Raw genomic sequence first — 25,921 nt, forward strand, 5'->3', positions numbered from 1 at the left:
ACCTGCTTGGCGAATGCATTTTGCACCCCTGGGACCTGTTCATGGTGTCCAATCGCACCATCGTCAGGGTGAGAGAATGTCGTTTCAAATTCTGTGAGTATCCTGGCCAATTCTGGCCCTGCAACCATCCATCTTCTGAATGCACTGGAATTTCCTACTGCACCTCCACTGTCTTTGACTACTGCATTATTTTGTTTATATTTGTATATTTACTATCGGTAAATGTTGATCCTTAGCCATAGTGCTACGTCCATGACTATAAATCAAAATAAATGTCAAAACGCACAACATTTGAGTTACAAAATCATTCCCACAGATGTTTTCTTTAACTGGCATGGTTCTAGGAATGTAAATCTGAAATAAGCATTCCCAGTCTGCAGTTCAACGCGGTAAGACATGTTTGTTTCGCTTGTGCACACTGCACGTGCTTTCGCGGCTCGACTTGGGGATCCTTTACTTCGTTGTTTTTGTCAGCGAAGTGACGTTTTCTACTGGGATGTATGCGGCCATTGGAACTGATTGAACGCTGGAACGCTTCTCGTTTCGACAGTCTGCACCACCAGGTTGGATTCTTTTTTAGTGAGATTCCTTGCCTCCACGTCATTTCTCCGTCTGACTATGTTGACTTGTTTTTTTCGTGACTCGTATGACGGTTATTCTGCAGAACGCCACGGTTGTTTGCGTTTAGTCTCTACATGTCCGAGCCTGTCCTAGCAGTACGGGAAGATTGACCGCTCCACTCTAAAATAGGAACGAGGCCACTCACGTGGACATATCGATAGGACTTTAAACTTTTAGACATTCGTTCAAAAGTTTATGTCGAAATTACTTTCTGTTTTTTATTATTAAATAGTCCGATCCTCTCTGCTTTTTCTTATTTATTTTTGGACTGTCCTTCTAAAATGCTCCAAATTATATAAATATTCGACTGTGCAGTCAATTCTTCTTCTTTTTTGGCTTGTAACTTTTTTTTCTCAAAATTCTGCCCATTTTCTTTTGTAGAATTTTCTTTATTAATTATATTAATTAGAGATGCGCATCAAAATTTTAAAGGCCCACTATTTAATTTTTGGATGTAAATTTTAAAATTGTCCGCTTAATTTCTTTTTTTGTCTCGGGACAAGTCCCTGGCTATCCAGAGACAGGCCCCGGGACGGACATGCTCGAAACTCTAGTGGTATATGAGCATGTTAAAATTATTCGCACTCGCACTCTGAAATAAGAACGTAATATTTTAAATTAGATCTATAGTTATGGCTGTTTAGATGAAGATATGTGTCTGGTGAACCAACAGGTGGCGCCACCAGAAAACAGGGGGTGTTGACAAAGTGTTTCTATAGCAGAAATGAATGATTATAATGATATCCGTCAGTGTGCCAAATTTGCTACTTGTTTCCAAAAGTGCACAAACATGGCCTTTTTGACAGCTAAGCCACTAGACTATGTTATTTTACAATAGTTTTAATATATAATATACAAATTACAAATATTCGTGTATATTTATTGATCCTGGAATCATGTCTAACTACCTTTATACCACTTTAAAACAAAGTTTAGTTTTTGCTGGGTGTGGTAGTATTGAAAAAATTAAATTTGCAATGGCGGCCATTTTAAAAACCAAGATGGCTACTAGTAAACTCCACTTTCATGTTGCTATATATATTTTGTATTTATTCTTTAATGTTTGTAAAATGTGTCTAAAATAGTGAGAAGTCTTGTAATAACTTGGTACCTATAGAATATTATAGCATGACGTAATAGGCCTAACTGAAAAACAGTAATGTTTTGGCCTGGGGGAGGTGTTTTTAAAATGGCCGTAAAATGGCCGATTCAGGATACCCTAAATGACATAAAACCACCATAAAACATCGTATGTACCCTAGTTCAAGGTTAGGTCAAATTTTGGCATCTGGCAACCCGACTAACAACCTACCGGTATTACCGTGATATTATATACGTTGTTTTTACAAGACCGTAAATGTGTTTACCAACTGAAAACCAAACCGATGCTGTCATAGACCTTTCTGTGTTACCATGGACACGACCATTCCATTATCACTTAAACGTCATTGTCCTGGGTTGTGGTTGGGTTGGGTTCTCTACAAGGTTACATATAGTTCCATATGCATGAAGTCACATTGCCAGGCAAACTGTCACAGACACCGGGACACAACACAGTGAGTAGTGTAACGGTCTTTAAAATACATTTAAAACTGCAGTCTCTAGAATTGATTTGATATTTTAATATGTCGGTATATTCAATTTTTAGTAATTTCTATTTTAAATTTCATTTTAAAAATACTCTAACAAACAAATAATATATGTTTCATGAAATTGTACATAAACAAAGTGTAACAATATGCACTCTTTAGTTTGTTTTGGATGCCGATACATAACTAATGTTGAACATATGCTAAATGTGACGACATGAAAAAGGCGTTTAAAAAAGAGTTGAAGTTTTTGTTGTTTTTCTTTTTATAACATTTGGAATTTCATAGTACGGGTAGGGTAGGGTAAACATATATAGATTGTGCATGGCAAGTTTTATAACATTTGGAATTTCATAGTACGGGTAGGGTAGGGTAAACATATATAGATTGTGCATGGCAAGTTTTATAACATTTGGAATTTCATAGTACGGGTAGGGTAGGGTAAACATATATAGATTGTGCATGGCAAGTTTTATAACATTTGGAATTTCATAGTACGGGTAGGGTAGGGTAAACATATATAGATTGTGCATGGCAAGTTTTATAACATTTGGAATTTCATAGTACGGGTAGGGTAGGGTAAACATATATAGATTGTGCATGGCAAGTTTTATAACATTTGGAATTTCATAGTACGGGTAGGGTAGGGTAAACATATATAGATTGTGCATGGCAAGTTTTATAACATTTGGAATTTCATAGTACGGGTAGGGTAGGGTAAACATATATAGATTGTGCATGGCAAGTTTTATAACATTTGGAATTTCATAGTACGGGTAGGGTAGGGTAAACATATATAGATTGTGCATGGCAAGTTTTATAACATTTGGAATTTCATAGTACGGGTAGGGTAGGGTAAACATATATAGATTGTGCATGGCAAGTTTTATAACATTTGGAATTTCATAGTACGGGTAGGGTAGGGTAAACATATATAGATTGTGCATGGCAAGTTTTATAACATTTGGAATTTCATAGTACGGGTAGGGTAGGGTAAACATATATAGATTGTGCATGGCAAGTTTTATAACATTTGGAATTTCATAGTACGGGTAGGGTAGGGTAAACATATATAGATTGTGCATGGCAAGTTTTATAACATTTGGAATTTCATAGTACGGGTAGGGTAGGGTAAACATATATAGATTGTGCATGGCAAGTTTTATAACATTTGGAATTTCATAGTACGGGTAGGGTAGGGTAAACATATATAGATTGTGCATGGCAAGTTTTATAACATTTGGAATTTCATAGTACGGGTAGGGTAGGGTAAACATATATAGATTGTGCATGGCAAGTTTTATAACATTTGGAATTTCATAGTACGGGTAGGGTAGGGTAAACATATATAGATTGTGCATGGCAAGTTTTATAACATTTGGAATTTCATAGTACGGGTAGGGTAGGGTAAACATATATAGATTGTGCATGGCAAGTTTTATAACATTTGGAATTTCATAGTACGGGTAGCGTAGGGTAAACATATATAGATTGTGCATGGCAAGTTTTATAACATTTGGAATTTCATAGTACGGGTAGGGTAGGGTAAACATATATAGATTGTGCATGGCAAGTTTTATAACATTTGGAATTTCATAGTACGGGTAGGGTAGGGTAAACATATATAGATTGTGCATGGCAAGTTTTATAACATTTGGAATTTCATAGTACGGGTAGGGTAGGGTAAACATATATAGATTGTGCATGGCAAGTTTTATAACATTTGGAATTTCATAGTACGGGTAGGGTAGGGTAAACATATATAGATTGTGCATGGCAAGTTTTATAACATTTGGAATTTCATAGTACGGGTAGGGTAGGGTAAACATATATAGATTGTGCATGGCAAGTTTTATAACATTTGGAATTTCATAGTACGGGTAGGGTAGGGTAAACATATATAGATTGTGCATGGCAAGTTTTATAACATTTGGAATTTCATAGTACGGGTAGGGTAGGGTAAACATATATAGATTGTGCATGGCAAGTTTTATAACATTTGGAATTTCATAGTACGGGTAGCGTAGGGTAAACATATATAGATTGTGCATGGCAAGTTTTATAACATTTGGAATTTCATAGTACGGGTAGGGTAGGGTAAACATATATAGATTGTGCATGGCAAGTTTTATAACATTTGGAATTTCATAGTACGGGTAGGGTAGGGTAAACATATATAGATTGTGCATGGCAAGTTTTATAGGCAGGCACGGCAGAAGCAAGTAGACCTTTTTTCTTCTTCTTTTTTTTTTTGGGGGGGGGGGGCTGACTGAGATCGAGGGCGCAAAGCAAATTTTATAGGGGTTCGGGTGTATACTCCCCCGTAAAATGTTCAAAACTAGATGTCCTGAAATGCAACCAATTTTCTGCATTCTACAATTAAAATTCATCTCTGCACCTTATTTCTGAAATGAGCGGATTGACCCTCAATTGTTTCTGATTCACTTTAAGGATGAGGGGTAGTAGTATTTATATCCGTGGTGTTTATTTCGATTAATACGCTGCAGATAGGAGTATTAGTCACATATGTTACTATTGTTGTCTATGGGATTTGATTTGGTAGTATAAACCCTTAAGATTTAATAGCAATAATATTTTTTATTCATAATTATTGGGGCAGCTCCTCCCCTCCTCCTGCTCCGCCGTGCCTGATAAGACGATTCACAGTGTGGGATCCCTCCCCCTGCTCCGCCGTGCCTGATAAGACGATTCACAGTGTGGGATCCCTCTCCCTGCTCCGCCGTGGCTGATAAGACGATTGACAGTGTGGGATCCCTCCCCCTCCCAATATGTGAGCCCTCCACCCCATTATTCCTTTCACAAAGAAAATGTGACTTTTAAAAGTCATCAATAAAATAATGTTTTTAAATTTTATTTTATTATTGTGTTAATAATTATTTTATGATAGAATGCGAGATATCACAAATATTTGTTTTGGAGCGTAATCAGTGGGTGGGGTAGTGCATGGCGCACATTAAGTTAATTTTCAGTTCATTTCATTCACACTTATTTTCGTGCTTATATCCAATTAAGGTGCAAGCACCGTGTCCTGGGCACACACCTCCGCTATCTGGGCTCCCACTAAGTAAAATACAAAACAAGAAACACGTGCTGCCGTATATTGTGCTTACTGTTCTACTGTGTACATTATTTCTTATTAACATTTGTTTAAAACCTTAATTATTGCTATAATAACAAGCAATGAACATGAAATAAAATATAGCCATGCTTATAATAAAACACTGGAATATAGCATGACCTGTATCTCTTTATTTACAATAATTTTATCATTTTCAATGCATTATTTTCTTTCTTTTGATTTGTAAAAAATAATTAACATATACATATTTAATTATCCCCTGCACCAGTGCGTTAATATCTATGCATGTACTAGTCAACCTCGACATACATACATTATATAGATATTCATACATCAATACATATCAGCCAGTGCCAAGTCTGCCCACTGTGTCCAGCACGTAAGCGGGATCGACCGCGTGGATTCTAGTCCCCATGCATATGGTTGAGTTAAACAATATCCTTTTTATGGATGTCTGGATAGCTCAGAACGCATCGTGGTTATTCTGCAATTTGCGGGCGATTCGATGCCATAGGTTCGAGTCCCAGCAACGGTATGGGACAATTTGTGAGGCCAGAAAGGATTTAATTATTCCCTGCGCCAATGCGTTAATATCTATGTATGTAACAGTCAACCTCGATATGCATGATGTCAGGTCAGGTCATATGGCTTTACGTGCACATTCAGAGCAAGCTGTTGTAGCGCACGCCTGTCCTCCGTCCAGGACAGGAAAGGTGGGGGTGGGAAGGAGGAGGGACCGCCTGCACTGGCAGGTGCAAGGGAGGGGTAATGGTGCTATGGAATTTTGAAGGAGCAAAGAACAATGTCACAGAAAAGGTGCACAATTTGGCGCAATTTTGAACGGTCGGTAAAAAAAGAAAGATCAAGAGCTAACATAGGTTTTGATTTTAGTGAGTCGAGAGTAGCTCGTTAATTAGACCTATTTCATGCTGGGGTATCTCCATAGGTTGCCCATAGGGCCCTTAAAAGAGGCCTGACCGCTTCTGGTCATGGCATGACAACCCAGGGAAGACTCAACATGCATACAATATATAGATATTCATACATCAATATATACCAGCCAGTGTCAGGTCTGCCCACTGTGTCATGCACGTAAGCGGGATATATATATATATATCCGCCCAGTGGCGGTCTTCTGAACGGCCAATATCTCCGCCCAGTGGCATCTCAGCATTTTGTGATTAACATTTTATTTAGAAGATCGTCCGATGTTGGAGCAACCTGTTGAAGGCGCTAGGTTTTTAATTTAGAAGCCTGTTTCTCTTGGACACGGGTGCATGACAAAACCAGGCTTTGTAAATTCGGGAATTGCAGTGTTTTTTCCAAACTGTTGATTCAGTGTACTTTTTTTTTTCAGACGTGTTTTCCAAACGAGTCAATATAATTTCAATGACAACATTTCCAGGCCTTAACCAAGAAGATTGACCGATAACGCAATAATAGAAAAAAGAAGACAAACCACAAATAGAATCACAATAGCGTAAAACGACTTTCTTATGATAAATATATTGAATTGTTTGCGTCAGAATGTATAACAGCCATGCACTGGACAATTAGCACAACGACACGACTAGACGCGTTTATTTAAATATGAACTCATCAAATGCAGAGAAAAGAAATGGTCGTTTCCTCGACTGTAACAATGGCCAGCCACTCAGCGATCTCTACATACAGAAACGGTTCAAACATCTCAACCAACAGACATCATCAGACAACGTGTATTCGAGTCGGCATCCCACGTTCAGTGTTTCTGCAGAGAATCATAATGGCCGGTTTCTGCCGAATACAAACGGAAAGACTCGACAATATGACGGTTATCCCGCGTATACGGAAACTGGATTGCCGGAGTTGGAGTGCGACCTTTTATCAGTGGAAGAATCGTTCGAGCTGATGAATCACATCACGTCCATCCTCGATGAGTGGAAGATGAAAAACACTACACCGAGTACGGAACCAGGCACCGACAAGTTGCCTGGCATCAGAGCTGAGAGGCGACCATGTTTGTTTGTTCAGAATCCAGGACATTTTCCAGATCTGGAGCCTCCATTTGTAGAAAATGCAATAAATATCCCGACATCACCGTCGAGTCGACTGCAACAGAATTGTGTGGACTTTGTTGGAAGTCAGCAATGTGGAATGCTGAATGCCGATACTGAAAACGTAAAGCTTTCCACCATACGACTACACTCCAACGACGAGGCAAGTTCTGATGCCACTGTCAAAGCAACGGCGCCCAAACACACTGCCAACCCGATATCATGGGATCAAGATATGCCGATTCAAGGAAAAGCTTTGGCGAGTCCTTTGTTTCAGAACAACTCGCAAAGAGCGACGTACGTGTCCAATCAGAAAGGGCACACCAGACAAGACATTTCCAATCCGTGTAGTACATCGAACACTCCCCAGCCACCACGGACTGCGCAGAAATCACCACGCACACCAGTGGCAGAAGGGCACTTCTTTGGAAGTGGGTACAAGGATCACATGGCAACGAATCAATATACAGATCACCTCATAGCAATTCAACAGCAGATCGCATCCATGACGCCAGTCCGTGAAGACTCAGCCGTTGACACACTGGACGATGACGGCTTGTTCGAAGGTTGTTACGAGAAGGAACTTCTTCTCGACCTGTTCAAGGAATTGACCGAGGACCTCAAACAAGCGAACGCTGAGCAGAGCTGCTTTTCCGCGCATGGAGGACTGGAGGATATCAACATGGATGACTTCGCAGCACTACTCAATAGATCAGCCACTGATGTGGTGTGCCAAGACATAGGGCAAAACGTAAATAAAGAAAACACTTCCGTTATAGGGCAAAACTCAAATAAAGAAAACATTTCTCTCATAGGGCAAAATACAAACAAAGAAAGCACTTCTCTCACAGGGCAAAGCGCAAATACAAAAAGTACTTCTCATATAGGGCAAACGACAAACACAGAGAACACTTCCATTAGAACAATCCAACAAAAACTGCCATCATTTTCCTCTTCATTTATGTGACAGTAGTGTTAAGAGGGTCGTCAATCAGCCATGTTACCCCCCACATCACCACCATCACCACCACCACCACCACCCAGTGCTAAACAGCACAGTCATGTCCCCCCCCCCCCCCGCACCACCATCACCACCACCACCACCCAGTGCTAACCAGCACACCATGCCACTCCCAGTACGTAAACGTCTTCTCGACGGTGAAATACGTTACGATCCGTCACGGTCAACATTTACACTTTTATCCGCGCTATTAGAACATGGAGAACCTCGCGCCATTTGATAGTAATTGTTATAGTTTTACTTCACATTGTAAAAACGTTTTTGCTACAAAAAAGGAAGCTTGGCAATGCATTATTTTATTTCTATTAAGAAAAGTTTCTATTCTGAAATGTTGTACATAGATGCATTTTTTGCCCTTTCCATTCGTACTCTGTGCATCAAAATACAGGGATTGGTAGCTCTGGAAACAGTAATATTCGTTTTATTTTTAAACAGTAATGTAATGACCTTGGAATCTAACTGATTCGTGCTTCATGTAATATTCGTTTTAATTTTAAACAGTAATGTAATGATCTTGGAATCTTAACTGATTCGTGCTTCATGTAATATTCGTTTTAGTTTTAAACAGTAATGTAATGATCTTGGAATCTAACTGATTCGTGCTTCATGTAATATTCGTTTTAGTTTTAAACAGTAATGTAATGATCTTGGAATCTAACCGATTCGTGCTTCATGTTATATTCTTTCAAACGTGTCTGACCAACCCTACGTGCAACAATACGTATACGTACACTAGAGTGGCAGGAAAATTACGATGAAGGGTTTTATATTTGATTTTGTTTCTTATTTATTTATTTATTTATTTATTTATAAGTCCATTTTGTTTAACTGGGAAATACCTCATATTACTGTGCACTAAATCTTCTTTTTTCATTTCTGCCGTATTAGATAATTTAGGGTGGGCAGACTTTTATATGCATTTGCTAATGTGGTTGTTTTGTTATTTATTACGTCAGTGTAATTCCGCTCATAATGGTTTTTGAATTAAGTGTTTAACAAGGCAAAGCTATGTGCTTAACAGAATAAACACATTGCTCTCCCTTGTCCTAAACACTAAAATCGTAAATGTGGTTTTTGTATTTACTATAGGCTTTCAATACTTGTCTTCTATATTGCAATGCTGACATATATAGTGCTGAAGACTGAATATTAGTATCCACATGGTTCAACATAACCGAGTTAATAATAATAATACGAAGCATACGTGTAATAACAAGTCTAATGATGTAATGTTTAGGAAGCGACGTCATAAATGAACTTGCTTCTCCATTTCTAGCTCAGACTGTACAGGTGAAACATGACGTAATTTCGTCATCTCCTTCTAGCTGTGGTTGAAACATTTTGAGACGGCCCTTGTTATTCATAAGTAATTATAAAATAATATGGATAATAAAAAATTTGTTACACTCGTGTGTGTGTCGTACTGATTTTACTAAATTCGTGTCAGGAATTGTGTATTATACTCGTTCTCGCTCAGGCAATACAAAACTCCTGACACTCGTTTCGTAAAATCAGTACGATACACAAGCTCGTAAAATAATCTCTATTTATTATTACGAAGAGTCAAACACTGAAATTCTAATACATGTATATTGTGTTGTAGTGCTACAAACGAAATGTGTAAAACTGTGTTTTTTTAAATGTAAAAACTTTAAAGGACCAGACCCTAGTTCTAGGCTGTGAAAATGGACATCGAGTTCAGTTAATCTACAAACCTGCAACACATTTTGATATGGTTATAACAGAGAGACGCTAAAGCAGAATTGAAACTCAGAAGTCGCCCGGTTGACCTTTATTGGTTATGGGCGACTATGAATTTGACAAAGACAGTCCGTTGGGTGACCATCGATTTTAGGGTCTGGCGAGTATGGTATCAGTTGAAAAAGAAAGGCACTCATACTGAATCAAATGTGACAAAACAAAATGCGTCTGTGGCGGCGCGAACTACAGATCTATCAAGAGAGGACATTACAGAACATGTTCTATATTTTGACAGAGCCAGACTCAGCCTCAGCTTGTGCGAGTTTTGTCCGGGGCTTTCTAGTCGGATACGCCATAATTATATTGTAGACCTACCTTTTGACATTATTCAGTGTTATCATAAAGATGAATCATATTTAATTAGCTTACATTATTCTAGCACAAAATAAAAATGCATCTTGTAGTTTTAACTCAAACTAACAATGGAATTTTCCATTTCTACAGGGATTTTTTTTTTAAATCCATTTAATTGGCATGTAACTTCATAATAAATAAAGATAATATGTGATTAGGGTCGTATCTCTGCACAATGCAGAGTCGAATGGGCATTTGGCAAAATAATGGATAATTCCATGAATCGTTATCTAGTGTCTCGTCTGTACGTCTATAGGAGGACTGCCACCCTCATGCATCACCACAAAGAGGACTGTCACTCCCAGACTAGTTTACTAAAACGTGCAGTTCTATCGAGACAATGCAAGTGAAGCTGTGTATCTTGACTGTTGTAGCATTTTTCTTTACCCCTGTATTAAAATTAGATTTAATTTGTATAATTTAATGGTAACTAGTAAAGAAACTGTTTTATTTATACTGAATTTATTATTTAAAAAAAATGTTATTTGGGTTTGTATAGGTTTAAAATTTAATAATATGTTTTTTATATATGAATTTTAACTTTATTCATTATAAAGTTACATGCCAATTCATCGGTTTCCTTTTGACGCAAACATACTGTATATGGTAAGCACATGGTTATTATTCAGCAATGAACGTTCTAGTTTTGATTTTGGCTGTGCAGTTAAATTGAAGGTCTAGTTGAAATTGAGAAGGGTCAGTAAGATTATTCTTCAACTGGTCCTGCTGGCGATCATGGTTTATATGTTAATTTTCAACCCTGCTATAAAAAAGTATGTGGAGTTTAAACGTGGAAATACCGTCTTTAAAACAACATAGAGCTGGTTTCGATAACCATTACTTCTCAGACGAACGTGCGTTTTTAGAATTATGAAAACTGTATTTTGGGGAAAACCGGGATGACCAGAACCACTTCAGGTTTACGAAAATGAATATTTTAAATAATAAAATGTAGCTACTTCTAATTTAAACGATAAAAACGGCTTTAATAGTGAAATATACGTCGTAGTGTTTAAAAACTAGGGTCTGTCACTTTAATATTACTGTACTGAGGCTATGTAGTCATACACTGTTAAAAGCCACTGTCATTAGTATAAGATATTGTTATACTGTTTTAAAGACTGGTATCTCTTTGCATAATGCCAGAATGCACTAGAGTCATTGTCGTATTGTCTAGAGTCATTGTGGTATTGTCTAGAGTCATTGTGGTATTGTCTAAAGACAGGAATGACTTTTGTTATATGGTTCAGAAACTGGAATGTTACTGTTATATTACCCAAATACTGGAATCTTATTTTTATATTATTTAACGATAGAATGTTACTGTTATTTTATCTAAAGACTGGAATGTTACTGTTATATTACCCATTTTACTTTTATATGTTATCTAAAAATTGGAATGCTGCTGTTATATTATTTATTGTTATATTAACTAAAGACTGGAAGGTAACTGTTATAGTATCTAAAAACTAGAATGTTACTGTTATATTATTTAAAGACTGGAATGGTTCTGTTATATTATCTATAAACTGGAATGTTACTGTTATATTATCTAAAGACTGGAATGTTACTGTTATATTATCTAAAAACTGGAATGTTCCTGTTATGTTATCCAAAGACTGGCATTTTACTGTTATATGATCCAAATACTGGAATGTTACTGTTATATTATCTAAAGACTGAAATTTTACTGTTATGTTGTCTAAAGACTGAAATGAATGAATGAATGAATGAATGAATGTTTAACGACACCCCAGCACGAAAAATACATCGGCTATTGGGTATCAAACTATGGTAATGCAAACAAATAAGGTGATGATCAACATCAATAAACAAATTCAAGATTTAAATAAAAAACAGTGTAAAGAACTGTGAAAAAATACAAATATCACAGATAGATACTGACTTTTACTAAAAAATTCAATTTGTGCTGTATTGGCCATTCTCAAAGAGAATGTTACACCCCTGCACCACGGTGGGGTTACAGCACGCGCAGGGGGGAAACTGAAATGTTACTGTTATGTTATCCAAAGACCGTTATGGCTATATCTCGAAAGACAGAAATGTTTGTTTCCTGTTGTTCAAAGACTGGAGTAACATTGTTGTACGGTGCAAAGATTGGATTATTATAGCTATTTGTGACTAAATATTGGAATGATAGTGCTATGCTATGCCAAATATTGGAATACTTTTGTTATGTGCTGTGTTAAACGTTACATTCAAGACTCCTATTTTTTTTTTTTTCTGTTAAAGAATAGAGATTGTGTTAAAGACTGACATACTTTTATTTTTGTGTTAAAGATTTAGCAAAAGACTGTAATACTTTTTGCTGTATTACACTAAACACTGGGATGCTATTGTTATATTATCTAAAGATTGGAATTACTTATATTTTGCAAAAACTACAAATATATATATATATATATATATATATATATATATATATATATATTGTTTAAATATTGGAACGTCATTGTTATAAAGTATTATAATGTTAGAATTGTTGACTAAAGATTGGAATACTTATGACTAAAGACTGGAATCCATGTGTTATGTTATAAACTGGAATGCTTTTGTTATATTGTGTTAAAGATTGAGATGCTGTTATTATAATATTATCGTTCTAAAGACTGGATTGATGTTGTTATATTTTATGATTTTATTATTGTCTGAAAACTTATTTTTAAAAAAAGAAAGAAAAGAAAACTGATATGGCATTGCTAAATGGTTAAAAGAATGCTATTGTTATATTATCTAAAGACTGGAATGTTATTTTTATATTATATTAAAGACTTGAATATTATTGTTATATTATCTTTAAAATTGGAATGCTATTGTTATATTACTTTAAAGACTGGAATGCCATTGCTAGTTTATCTAAATACTGGAATGTTATTGTTATATTATTTAAAGACTGAAATGTTATTGATATATCAACTAAAGACTGAAATGTTATTGTTATATTATCTAAAGACAGGAATGTTATTGTTATATTATCTAAATACTTAAATGGTATTGTTATATTATTTAAATACTGAAATGTTATTGTTATATTATCTAAAGACCGAAATGTTATTGTTATATTATCTAAAGACAGAAATGTTATTGATATATCAACTAAAGACAGGAATGTTTTGGGGTATGTTGTATTAAACACTGAGATGATATATCGCTGTGTATTGTGATGAATACGAATGAAATTGTCATTCTGTGGTGAACTCTGGAATGTCACTGCCATACTAAAATGAAAACTGAAACGCGTGCTAAAAAAGGGAATGCTGTTGTTTTATTGTGTCAAATACACACAATATTGTAACAATACCTGGACTGTTAGACTCTGGAATAGTATTGTTATATTACGTCAAAAACGTTTTAAAATGTTGTTTTATTGTTTACTTAGTTTTTGTTTATCTGGTTTCAACCCATTATTTTTTATTATCAATTGAGTTACATTATTTTATGTAATGGTGAATGTACGAGCCCCGTATGGGCGAGTTCATTATTATTTTTATGAATCTACACTTCCGAGTGCATTCTCCAACTTAATCCATTGTTTATTAAAACAAATTACGTGACTGCTAAATTAACTACTATTTTATATTTTTAAAATAAAATATTGGTTAAAATGGCAAAACTAATAACCCCAAACCATAGGATCCTTTCGGATCTAACATGAAGGATTCGTTCAGGAAATCCTCAGCAGTGACTAGCTGGCACGAAACGGAGACTTTTTAAAGATTGTAATTACATATCAAATATATTTTTCTGCATAAAATATTAGTGGCTGTATATTAAACGTGTTTCTGATCGTTCTAATATTTGGACTGGGTTATATTTCATTTTATTTCTTAAAATATTGTGTTTCGTATGTACGAAATTATTTCAAGAGTTTAGGCGTCTTACAAATATTAAAACGACCAGAAACACGTTGAATATATAAACACTGATATTCTAAACAAGAAAATGTATTTAATATTTAAATTTAATCGAAGAAATATTTTATTAGTCGGAAACATTGTACAATGCAGCAAACTTAGGAATGTTCCTTTAAGCGTGATGCACGTGCTAAACGTGTAACCTATGATTTCCAATTTAGTTTCCGAAAATCTTCGCTGTATTCCACCGGAATACATCACTATCACTAGTATTAGGTTTATGAGGCTTGAATTACATATTTATTTGATGATGCAGATTTTTGGCTTCGTGGTCTAGTGTTGTACTGGTTTACAATGAGTATATCAAAGGCCGTGGTATGTGTTATCCTGTCTGTGGGATGGTGCATATAAAAGATCCCTTGCTGCATTTGGAAAAATGTAACGGATTTCCTCTGATCACTACGTGTCAGAATTACCAAACGTTTGGCATCCAATAGCCGATGATTAGTAAAGCAATGTGCTCTAGTGGTGTCGTTAAACAAAACAAACTTATAACGTTCAAACATTTATGAATGTCAAAAATTATCACATTCAGTTATGAAGTACTGTCCAATAATAAATGAAGTGTTTCTTGAGCAAATTGATACACGGCACACACAAAATTCTCCTTCTATAATTCGGCTTTTCTCGTCAGTTGAAGAAGAAAAGAATTCTCGCATTTTTACGACAAATTATGTTTTAAAGCCATATCTGCATATTTTAATAAATAACTAAAATTTACTCATTCAACATTAATATTTGTTTTATTAATTTTAAACTGGAAAGAAAACAGCTGAAATTATCTATTTAGTGTTCTAAGCATTGCGTAACGTAGTGCAATATTGATGTTCACGCAGTTAGGAACGTCGGGTTTCTAAGTCACATAACATATAATTATTGTTGTTTGTTGTTGTTGTAAATACAGTTAACAAAATAATCTCTGATTGGTTTTGTTACTCATCAGGCTAAACATGTGATACTACAACGTATTCCGAGCGAGCGTGCATGTGTGTGCTTGTTCGTTCTTCACGCTCTCTCTCTCTCTCTCTCTCTCTCTCTCTCTCTCTCTCTCTCTCTCTCTCTCTCTCTCTCTCTCTCTCTCTCTCTCTCTCTCTCTCTCTGTGTGTGTGCGTGTGTGTGTCTGTGTGTGCGCGTGTGTGTCTGTGTATGTTTGTGCATGCGTCTAAATGTTTTTGTAATTGTGTTGGTTTCGAGTGTATGCAGTATTATAATGAGTGTGCATTTATATATACATGTTTATTATTTTCACAGTTGTTTATTTTTAGAACTATTCATTACAGCATTGTTTATTACTCACAGAATTGTGTATTATTCTAAAAACTATTTATTATTCTCAGAACTGTATATTAGTCTCAGAACTGTTTATTATTCTCAGAATTGTGTATTATTCTCAAAACTATTTATTATTCTCAGAACTGTTTATTATTCTCAAAACTATTTATTATTCTCAGAACTGTTTATTATTCTCAGAACTGTTTATTATTCTCAGTTTCTTCCAGATTTGTAATAATATCAGAACTGATTATTATTCTTACAATTGATTATTATTCTCAGAATGGTAAATTATTCTTAGATTTTTTTATAATTATCAGAACTGTTTATATTCTCAGGATCTTTTTTTATTAACCCCAGAATTGTTTATCATTCTCAGAATAGTTTATTCCATATTACAGCTCTGAAAATAATTTTACAAATTCTGAATGGCACAAACCAGATAAAAAAATTTTTTATATTAAAACACAAAAGCCTGATCAAACGTAATGATTTATTTGGTTTTATTCATTAAACTGAGGTGTGATAGGCCTACATACATTATTTGTCGTGGGGTCATAAATAAGGCATGGTCTTCTCGCCGACGGGTTTGTCGGAAAATTATTTTCAGTTCGTGTTACAGTTGCTACACGTGATTTGAAAAATAGTTCGTAGAATAGGCTAAATATACAGAGGAATACCCAAGGGGAGGGGGGGGGGGGGGGAGACAGAGGAGGCATTTGTTTAAAACGAAAATTATAATAACGTGCTTCGCGTATTCTGTCGGGTTTCTGCCTAGCTAGAGTATGGCCTTGTTACAAATCTCTTCTTGAAGAAGAAAAACAAATATGTGTTCACTACTGACAGTTTTACTGCCAGGGAGTCTAGTCAGGAATAATACTTGGGTTAGGGATAGGACTCTCAGAGTAGGACGCCATCGGAATATAGTCATGTCACGTTTCTGACCGCCGTTAAACTCTTCTAAGTCGGGAAAAAGACGCCGACTGAATCAGTATCGAAAATCAGTTATCTGTGTCTTTTCCATGTCAGGGTCGTACATGATGTAGTAAGTCATACGTAACGTACTGTATCGTAAGTAACATATTTGACGTACATTCTGTATACATTGATCATGTTATTCTTTGTCTTTTAAATTTGAACAAAAACATTTTTGTAACAATTTCGTCACGTTTTTGTTAATAATATCTCTTGGACTGAATTGTACTGATATACAACTTTAGACATTCTAACAGATTTATTGATTTGGGTAAATCTCACGGTTGTATGAAAGATCGTATCTTCTGAGAGGTGTTTATAGAAAAGAGATATTACACTCCCTCCTCGTGTGATAAGTTCTGTAATACACAGATTATTTATATTTCGTCTGGTGGGAGGTGGGTACAGAAGAGAGTTATTACACCCCCTCCTCGTGTGATAAGTTCTGTAATACATGGTGTATTTATATTTAATCTTGTGAGAGGTGGGTTTAGAATAGATATATTACACTCCAACCTCGTGTGATAAGTTCTGTAATACATGGTGTCTTTATATTTTATCTTGTGAGAGGACCGGCCTCGGTGGCGTCGTGGCAGGCCATCGGTCTACAGGCTGGTAGGTACTGGGTTCGGATCCCAGTCGAGGCATGGGATTTTTAATCCAGATATCGACTCCAAACCCTGAGTGAGTGCTCCGCAAGGCTCAATGGGTAGGTGTAAACCACTTGCACCGACCAGTGATCCATAACTGGTTCAACAAAGGCCATGGTTTGTGCTATCCTGCCTGTGGGAAGCGCAAATAAAAGATCCCTTGCTGCCTGTCGTAAAAAGAGTAGCCTATGTGGCGACAGCGGGTTTCCTCTAAAAAAATCTGTGTGGTCCTTAACCATATGTCTGACGCCATATAACCGTAAATAAAATGTGTTGAGTGCGTCGTTAAATAAAACACTTCTTTCTTTCTTTCTTTCTTGTGAGAGGTGGGTATAGAATATAGATATATTACACTTCAACCTCGTGTGATAAGTTCTGTAATACATGGTGTATTTATATTTTATCTTGTGAGAGGTGGGTATAGAATATAGATATTACACCCTTCCTCGTGGTATAGGTTCTATTTTCTACTTACAGTTCAGTATATAGCTATTCTTGGTTTTATGTTTTAACTTTACTGTAGTTGTCTTAAATCATTATTGTTTTGTGGAAAATAAACTCTACATATGAAATGTGCATTGTTATGAATTAAATAGATATAGAGAAGGGATGGATGTTTTATTTAATGATGCATAACACATTTTTATTTTCGGTTATGTGGCGTCAGACGTATGTTTAAGTACCACGCTAATAATGAGATGGGACAACTGCCTCTGTCGCCACTCTCTAAACTACTATTTTGGATTAGTAGCAAAGGATCTTTTATATGGACCATTCCACAAAATGGATCGTACATACCATGGCTTTTGTATACAAGTTGTGGAGCGCTGGCTCAGTCGAGAAATAGTCCAAAAGGCCCACCGACGGAGATCGATCGTAGATCAGGAGAGCGTATTACATTTGGGCTTAATTTAATACAGTATAGAGAGGTCATAATAATGTATGATTATTTGGATACTTGGTCGAGAGAAAGAGGAAACCAGCATTAAATCTAATATCGATTACTATCTAGGCCGGTAATCCAGTTAGTAGAGTATTGCACGTAACAGATTCCTTGTTGCTAATCGTATCTACATATATCTAGGATGGGAACCTAGATATACAACCTTGACAACAAGCTGCTAGAAACGTGTAGGTCGTTGTTACATATGATACCCCGTCTGCGATATTCACGCAGTGCTTTTCACTTGCCAACTAGTAAGTTTCTGATTTGGTCTCGGGTTTTTTGGAAATTGTTCACTTTATGTTTGAAGTTGATTCCAAATGAAATTTCCTCAAGGAATCCAATGCTGCTAACCAAGGTTTGATCATGTGTTCAACATGATCCCTCGGACCCCCCCCCGCCCCCCCCCCCCCCCCCCCCCGCCCTCCCAAAGATTGTTTTGCTGGGAGGTGAACATGAATACTTACCTATATATGTAAATGCTTAAAGCACTTCTAAGATCAACTTACATAGACTCCATGTGCAACAACGCTCATCCTGATAGTATACAAACCTGTTCTGTCATCACCTTGTCAGTAGATTAGAATAGTTATGGGAAATACGATGTTTGTCCAGAAATTGCCATTTCAAGTCTGGCATTATGCAGATACGCTTGATAAAGTAGTAGTAAACAACCAGTCACTACAACTGACACCGCAACACGTTGGAGGAATGGTCACATTGATGTACTCATCACTGAAATGTTGATTTCCTAAATATGGTCTACTTCCAACGTACAGAAAATTGAGAAGTGTTGTTGAAACAGTTTTCCCAATTCCTATTATGCTGTTTTGTTTTTAATCGCCAAACCTTTGACAAAATATGAGTTACTTCTATGTAGAGATGAGAAATATTCAAACAGTTCGAATCCCTGCTGGTTGTTAGCTTCTCTTGAACAAACGGTTTCAGTGGATGCCTGCGTGGTGAAAAACACACCAAAATACCACTGGGTCAGGTCAGATTTGGTCCTTTGGGTTTTGTGCTATGGAGCGATGGATTTACATAATGCATTATTTGGCTGCACTCAATATTGCAGGAAATGCACAAAGGCAACGAGTAACTGAACTTGGTGTAAAGTGAATGCAAAAAGATACAAATCAAGAAGAATATCATTTCTGAGCCCCAACAGTCATCTGTAACCACTCCGTGTAAGATGGGGCAAATGCAGTGATCATGTTACGAAATAACAAGTCATATTTGACAAATTGACAAAAGAAACAAAAGACGAATGATTAATTGTTTGTTGCAATTCTTTCTGATATTGATGAGAAAAAAAATGGATGTGAACCATTGAATATGACGTTGCGGATGAAAATATACACATACACACACATACACACACACACACACACACACAACAACAAAAAAAAAAAAACAAAAAACATGAGCCATTTTAAGAAACAATATACAGCTTGTTTCCACACAACCACCAACATCGGTTCCGCCCAGAGAAAGAGAATTCAGTGTTGTAGATGTTATGCGAGTAGTATGCATAATTCCCATCAACCATCTTGCTTCTTCCACTTTCAAATCCTGGGTAGAGAGGATTGTGAATTACCTTAAGTTACTGCCAGGTACTACTCTTCATCTAATTATTTGATGGTTATCGCTCAAAAAAGGGACAGCTGTAATTGTCCAAAGAATGGCCTGACAAAAGTAGATAACGGAGAATCTTCGAACTCCCTCGTGACTACTTGTTATCTGGTCTCTTACATTATCGACAGTATATATAAATATCATAAAAAATACCCAATATATATATATCTATTTGGAAATCAATACAGTCCAGATACAGACGTAAACTGACCGCCGTTTATTTGACAAAGACGCTGACCAAAGGCTTGCACTGCATGCTATATGTGCTTCGTCGAGGCATGCAGGCACATGCGTCATAGCTGATTATACTGAGGTGTACATATTGTACTGATGCTCCTTATTTCTATCAAATGCAAGGACCATCAACATTGACATGAGGGATACTAGTAATCTACGACAATGTCAAGGCATTGTGAATGCCTACTAGCTTTCTATGTGGCGTTGCTGATGGGGGCGATTATACCCATCCATTATTTGGGCTTTCCAAGTTTCAGATTTTCAAGATGTAGAAACGTAGTGATGCAACATCCATACTGACAAGTTTGGGTCAACATATTATGTACATGTGAATAAGATTATATGATATGCAACTGCCCCAAAGGGAACACAACATGCGGAAAAGGTCGGGACATAATGACATCATGCTATTCCATGACAAAGGGAGACAGATGCGATTCAGGCCTACGAAGCACCTGCCTCAAGATAAATATTTCAAAATGTAGAATCAGGAAAACAACTGCTCCTGCTAGGTGACTTTAATTACAGAACCAAATGTTCTCCAGATTACACTACAATTGATGATGTTTACACTGATGATTTTGATATGAATAGCTTTATGAATGATATAACAAATCTTCATATGAATGATATAACAAATCGTGACAATGTCAGTATTCGGCCTCAGATTACAGTTATCTTCTCATTTGGTTGTTCAAAATCCGGAAATTTGACCGCGCAAGTAGTCTGCTGTTTGACTGTGATTATTTCATGGCAGACAGCTATGAAGTGGCAACTATTTGACTGAAGTGACAGGGGAGAGCATGTAGTTTGTAAACATGTGTAACTTATTGACATTGAAGCCTTGTTTGTTGTAATTCCGGCCCATGCAAAAGTAGTGCTTTTTGTGTAAAATGGGTGTACTCCGGCCTGGTTTAGAGGGTGTGTTTGTTTAAACCAATATGCTGGGAGAAAGAGCTGGACAACAGGGGTTGTCCTTTCCAGGGTATGTGTCCCCCAGGCAGGCAAAGGTACATACAAAAATCCACGGGCCTGCTGATATTAATAAACATGTTATTGCCACTAAGGCTATATAGAAACATAGAGCGAAATTAATTGTGGTCTGAGGCCATTCCCAGAGGATAGGGCAAGTCGGGACATAGGAAGGGTTAACCAGTATGGGGTGAAACTTTTAGATCCATGTAAGTTACATAATATATATATATTCTCAGTGGTAAATGTGGGACTGATAAATAGATTGGTAAAGTCACAAGTAAAGACTGCAGTCTGATTGATTATGCTATAGGTACTCGCCATGTTTTTAAAAATGTAACTGATTTTCACATCTGTGATTTTGACCCACTTCTTTCTGATAATCATTGTGCTCAGAAGGGAAACAGCACGCTAATCGGTTCCTAGTAAATGTGAAGACTTTATAAATAACATCGACGACAACATAATCGAAAACATTTCTCTAATTCTTGACGACGAGTCTGTTAATACAATAGCACGTGTTACAAAACAACCGATATGTTAAAATATCTATTTTTAGACACGGCACCTCGACATTCGGTCACGACGTGCGTGTATATACTACAGTGACAGCCGTAACAAAAGGTCAGCGCACAATAAGCGACCCAGGGGCTTGTAACTCGAAGCAGTCGGAAGGGCCTACTAAACTTACGGTAGTCGGAGAGCAATACTAAAAGGTTAGGTGTGTAACACGAACCACTCGCAATTTTAGGCCTTATCTAGGACAGGCGTAAATTTCCAGATTTACGACAAAATTTAGTGGTACCCCAGACCAGTCGTAGCATGGACGTAACATTAGTTTATGTGATTAAAAAGGCGAACCTATAACCTATAACATGACTGTAACATAGTGATAACAGGGCCCTCTAACCCTGACACTACCAAACTTGTTTCTGGGGTTAAACGTTTTAAACAAAACCCTATATCATTATATAGCCCAATCATTACTGAAGTGTGTGCGATGTTAAAAGATTACTTCAGCATATTTGATAAATTACTATGTGATATCTAACATGGTTATTTTGACACTTATGGACGCGATGGGGGGGGGGGGGGGGTAGGAGAGGGGGCACTGAGTCGTTGCTGCCACACAGGCTACGCCTTTCAAAAGTCTTCGAAATATCAGTCGTGGGACACAAATTGAGAAGGAAATAGACAAGTACACCGATGGCGATTGATTCTGCGTCCACCCATCGAACATCAAGTGAGCACTCTACCACTGAACTACACCCACCCATTTGTTGTCAATAAACGCTACAGACATTTTCAGTGGGTATCATTGATGCCAGCAGGGGAATCCCCTTGTCGTAAGTGTTTTAGACTGTCGAGTTACAGTCGTGTTTTGCTAGCTTTACGCCAAAGCTACGTGTGTTTCGGGTTATACTACTAAACGTTCCCCACGACTGTCGAAGTGCTGTCGTGACGAACACGTAACACCAAAATATTTACGACTGCTTCGAGTTACAAGCCCCTGGGTCGGGATAAGACAAAACTATTTACGTACGAAGTATCTCGAGGACAAAACAATATAATTTGCTAGAAATAAAACTACAGATAATAAAATGATATTAATTAATGACAGTAAGTCTTATAAAAATAGTATATTTAAAGTTTTTTCACAATATAAATTTAAAAGAGAAATTAAAATGAGACAGTTACGGTCAGATGATTATAAAGCCTTTTATAAAATACTTCAAGGGACATACCCTAGTTTTTAAACACAAAGGCATATTGGTTTTGAAAAGTGAAATCATACCCGACTTAGATTTTATGGTTTACATTATCAATTTCCGTACATTTGAAGTGTATTTGGTCATCCTGGCGTTGTTAAAGGGACAGACCCTAGTTTGTAAACACTAACACACTACTTAGCCGTTTAGGATCACTGAAATCAAACATTACTTAGATTTTATTGTTTAGATTATCCATTTCTGTACAACCGAAGTGTTTCTCATCATCCTGGTGTTTCTAATAGCACAAAATGCATTTTTTCATATTTTTAAAACCCACGTGCGTCTGAGAAGTAACGGTTATGGAGTCGCGTTGCAGTATATTTTTAAAGGTATTTCAACATCACAGACTCTTCACTCTTTTTTTTTTTTTTTTTTTTTTTTTTTTTTTTTTTTTTTTTTAGTTTCAAGCACTCCCGAACATGCCGGGTGCTCCATTTATTTTGAAAAATCCTCCCTATATACAATGAACCAGGTTCTCTTTGAATGTGAAATAAAAATATACATATGAATATTAGTGCTTGTTTTTAAAAATATGAATTAGTGCATGTTTGTATTACTGTTTTATTTATCTTCTTTAGTGTATGTTAAGATTTTGTATTTGCAATAAATTAACCTGGTTTGCGAACCTGGCCCCCAAAGCTACAAGCCGGGGGGTCCAAGTCTGTTTTTCTACATTTTGTGCAATTAGTCATTATTTCTCATAGTTTATAAGTAATGTCGAAGGCGTCATTGCACGAGGCAATGACCTCTTCGAAACACCAGTGTTTAAGGAATTTTTCTTTTCTGTCTGGCCGCTCTAAGGCGGCAAAATATTCTGTTTCCATCCTTGAGTAAACCAAGTGTTTAAAAAGTGCCATTTCATTACATGGCTTATTTCCCTCTTCACTCTGTTGTATCCAAATTTGTTACAGGTTTATAAATTAACAAAACTTAGTGTCTATTTTTACGGGTTGAAACTAGGATCTAGGTGAAAAATATGCCTTATTGTTTAAAAACTAGGTCTGTCCCTTTACGTCAACCGCTACGTCGCTCATGCCAGTTTATGTTAAACGTTTTAATACTATTTTTGATAATGGAGTCTTACCAGATGAATGACATACCGGTATTATTATACCAATTTTTAACAACAAAGGAAGTCGGCTACATCCCGAAAATTACCGACCAATCACATTACTTTGCTGCTGCTCTAAATTGTTCACAACTTTACTTAATAACCGTTTAAGTTTATTTATTGAGGAAAATAATACCATTAGTGAGGCCCAAACCGCGTTCCGTAAAAGCTATTCAACTACAGACCATATTAAATTTTTAACATTACATCACTTAATAGATATCTTGAAAAAAGGGAAAAAGAAATTATACTGCGCTTTGGTGGATTTTGAGAAGCAGTCGATACGGTACCTAAATATCTAAATGTCCCGGGACAAGCCCCTGGCTACCCAGAGACAGGCCCCGGGACGGACATGCTCGAAACTCTAGTGGTGTGAGCATGTAAAGATTATTCGCACTCGCACGGTACCTAAATACAGCTTTGGCATAAACTACTACCGCATAAAATAACCTATACTTTTTTTTTAGAATTATCCATCAATCAATGATTATCGTAAATAACCAGCAATCCACTTTATTCCCATGTAACAACGGTAGCCGTCAAGGTAAAAATGTATCCCCGATTATATTTTCCCTGTATTTGAATGATTTAGAAGATTATTTATCTAGCCATGGATGTGAAGGGGTTTCCCCTACAACAGACAACCAAGATCACCCAATAGACATTGCTTTACACATGTTTTGCTTGTTATATGCAAACGATACTGCCCTATTATCAACCACTGCAGCAGACCTACAAAATACCTTAAATATGTTTTATCAGTATTGCAATAAATAGAAACTTGAAATAAACGGTAACAAAACGAAAATATTGATTTATAACGGTAACACTAGAGATTATAAACATAATTTTAATATTAGAAATAATATATTAGAAAATATGAAGAAAAAAAAATACTTAGGAATTACTTATACAAAATTAAACAACTTTCGAATTAAGAATAGACTTTAAAAACGGGCTACCAAGGCCATGTACTTTGTACTATCAAAATCAAAGGACAACTATCTATCAACCGAAAGTAAACTTAAAATGTTCGACTCGATAGTTCTTCCAGTTTTATTATATGAATGCGAAATATGGGGATATGAAAAAGATGATATATTTAATTCTGTATAAATAAACGTTCTAAGACACATCATACCTGTTATAACTACATTTCCTGGAATATTTTTATTATTTAAGCATATAGAACAGAAAATCCAATTACGTTTGGTGCATATATGACGCCGCCTTTCCGCATTGGTTTTACTACACTGGCTTATCCATGTCAAAAACAAAGCCATGATTTTGAAAGTAGAACACTTTTGACGGGCTCGTACCGATCTCGGTTTTCATTGGCTTATCACAAGTATAGAATTCCTCAACAAGAGATCACGTGAGGTTTTTGAACAAATTTAACTGTCTTGATTGAGGGGTCGTCTCATATCTCCAAAACATATTTATATCCATAGAGGTATGGTACAACGCCTTTCCAGGGGTCGGTGAGTGGGGGATTTGCCTTGCAATTTTGACAGTGGCCAGCTGTTGGCATACATGTAAGGGGGTGTTACTAATTACGTAACGCTCTAGGGGTAGAGGAAGAGAGTACTGTGTTCGATTTACGTAACATTTTTCAAGACTATGTTATTTTTATTCATTACTTAGACCTAAAAAGGTGTTTTTCGGAAATGCGCGGTCAGTCTAGGATCGATCCCCATCGGCGGGTATACAAAAAGACCATGGTATGTGATATCCTGTCTGTGGGATGGTACATATAAACAATCCCTTGCTAAAAAAATTTTTTTAGCGGGTTTCCAAGGCGCGTGTGCAGGGATTTCAGCGGGGTTGGGGTTATAGACTGTGTTAAGCGAAGTTTATATGGGGCCATGCTCCCCCAAAAAATACATTTCAATTTTTTTTTAAGCTTGGGCAAGTAAGGGTTTCGACCTCCAATACCC

At 36.4% G+C, this 25,921-nt stretch overlaps 1 protein-coding gene across 1 annotated transcript in view; it reads left to right on the top strand.

The window, feature by feature from the left end:
- Positions 1 to 6,900: 6,900 nt before the first annotated feature.
- The window catches only part of LOC121378613 (long-chain-fatty-acid--CoA ligase 5-like), a 105,639-nt gene continuing 86,618 nt past the window's right edge, over positions 6,901 to 25,921 (top strand). The window contains exon 1 of the mRNA XM_041506872.1: positions 6,901 to 8,097. Coding sequence (XP_041362806.1) covers positions 6,901 to 8,097 — 1,197 coding nt within the window. The remainder of the gene's footprint in view (positions 8,098 to 25,921) is intronic.

This window comes from Gigantopelta aegis, chromosome 8 (assembly GCF_016097555.1).
Source record: "Gigantopelta aegis isolate Gae_Host chromosome 8, Gae_host_genome, whole genome shotgun sequence".
Taxonomy (NCBI): Eukaryota; Metazoa; Mollusca; class Gastropoda; order Neomphalida; family Peltospiridae; genus Gigantopelta; species Gigantopelta aegis.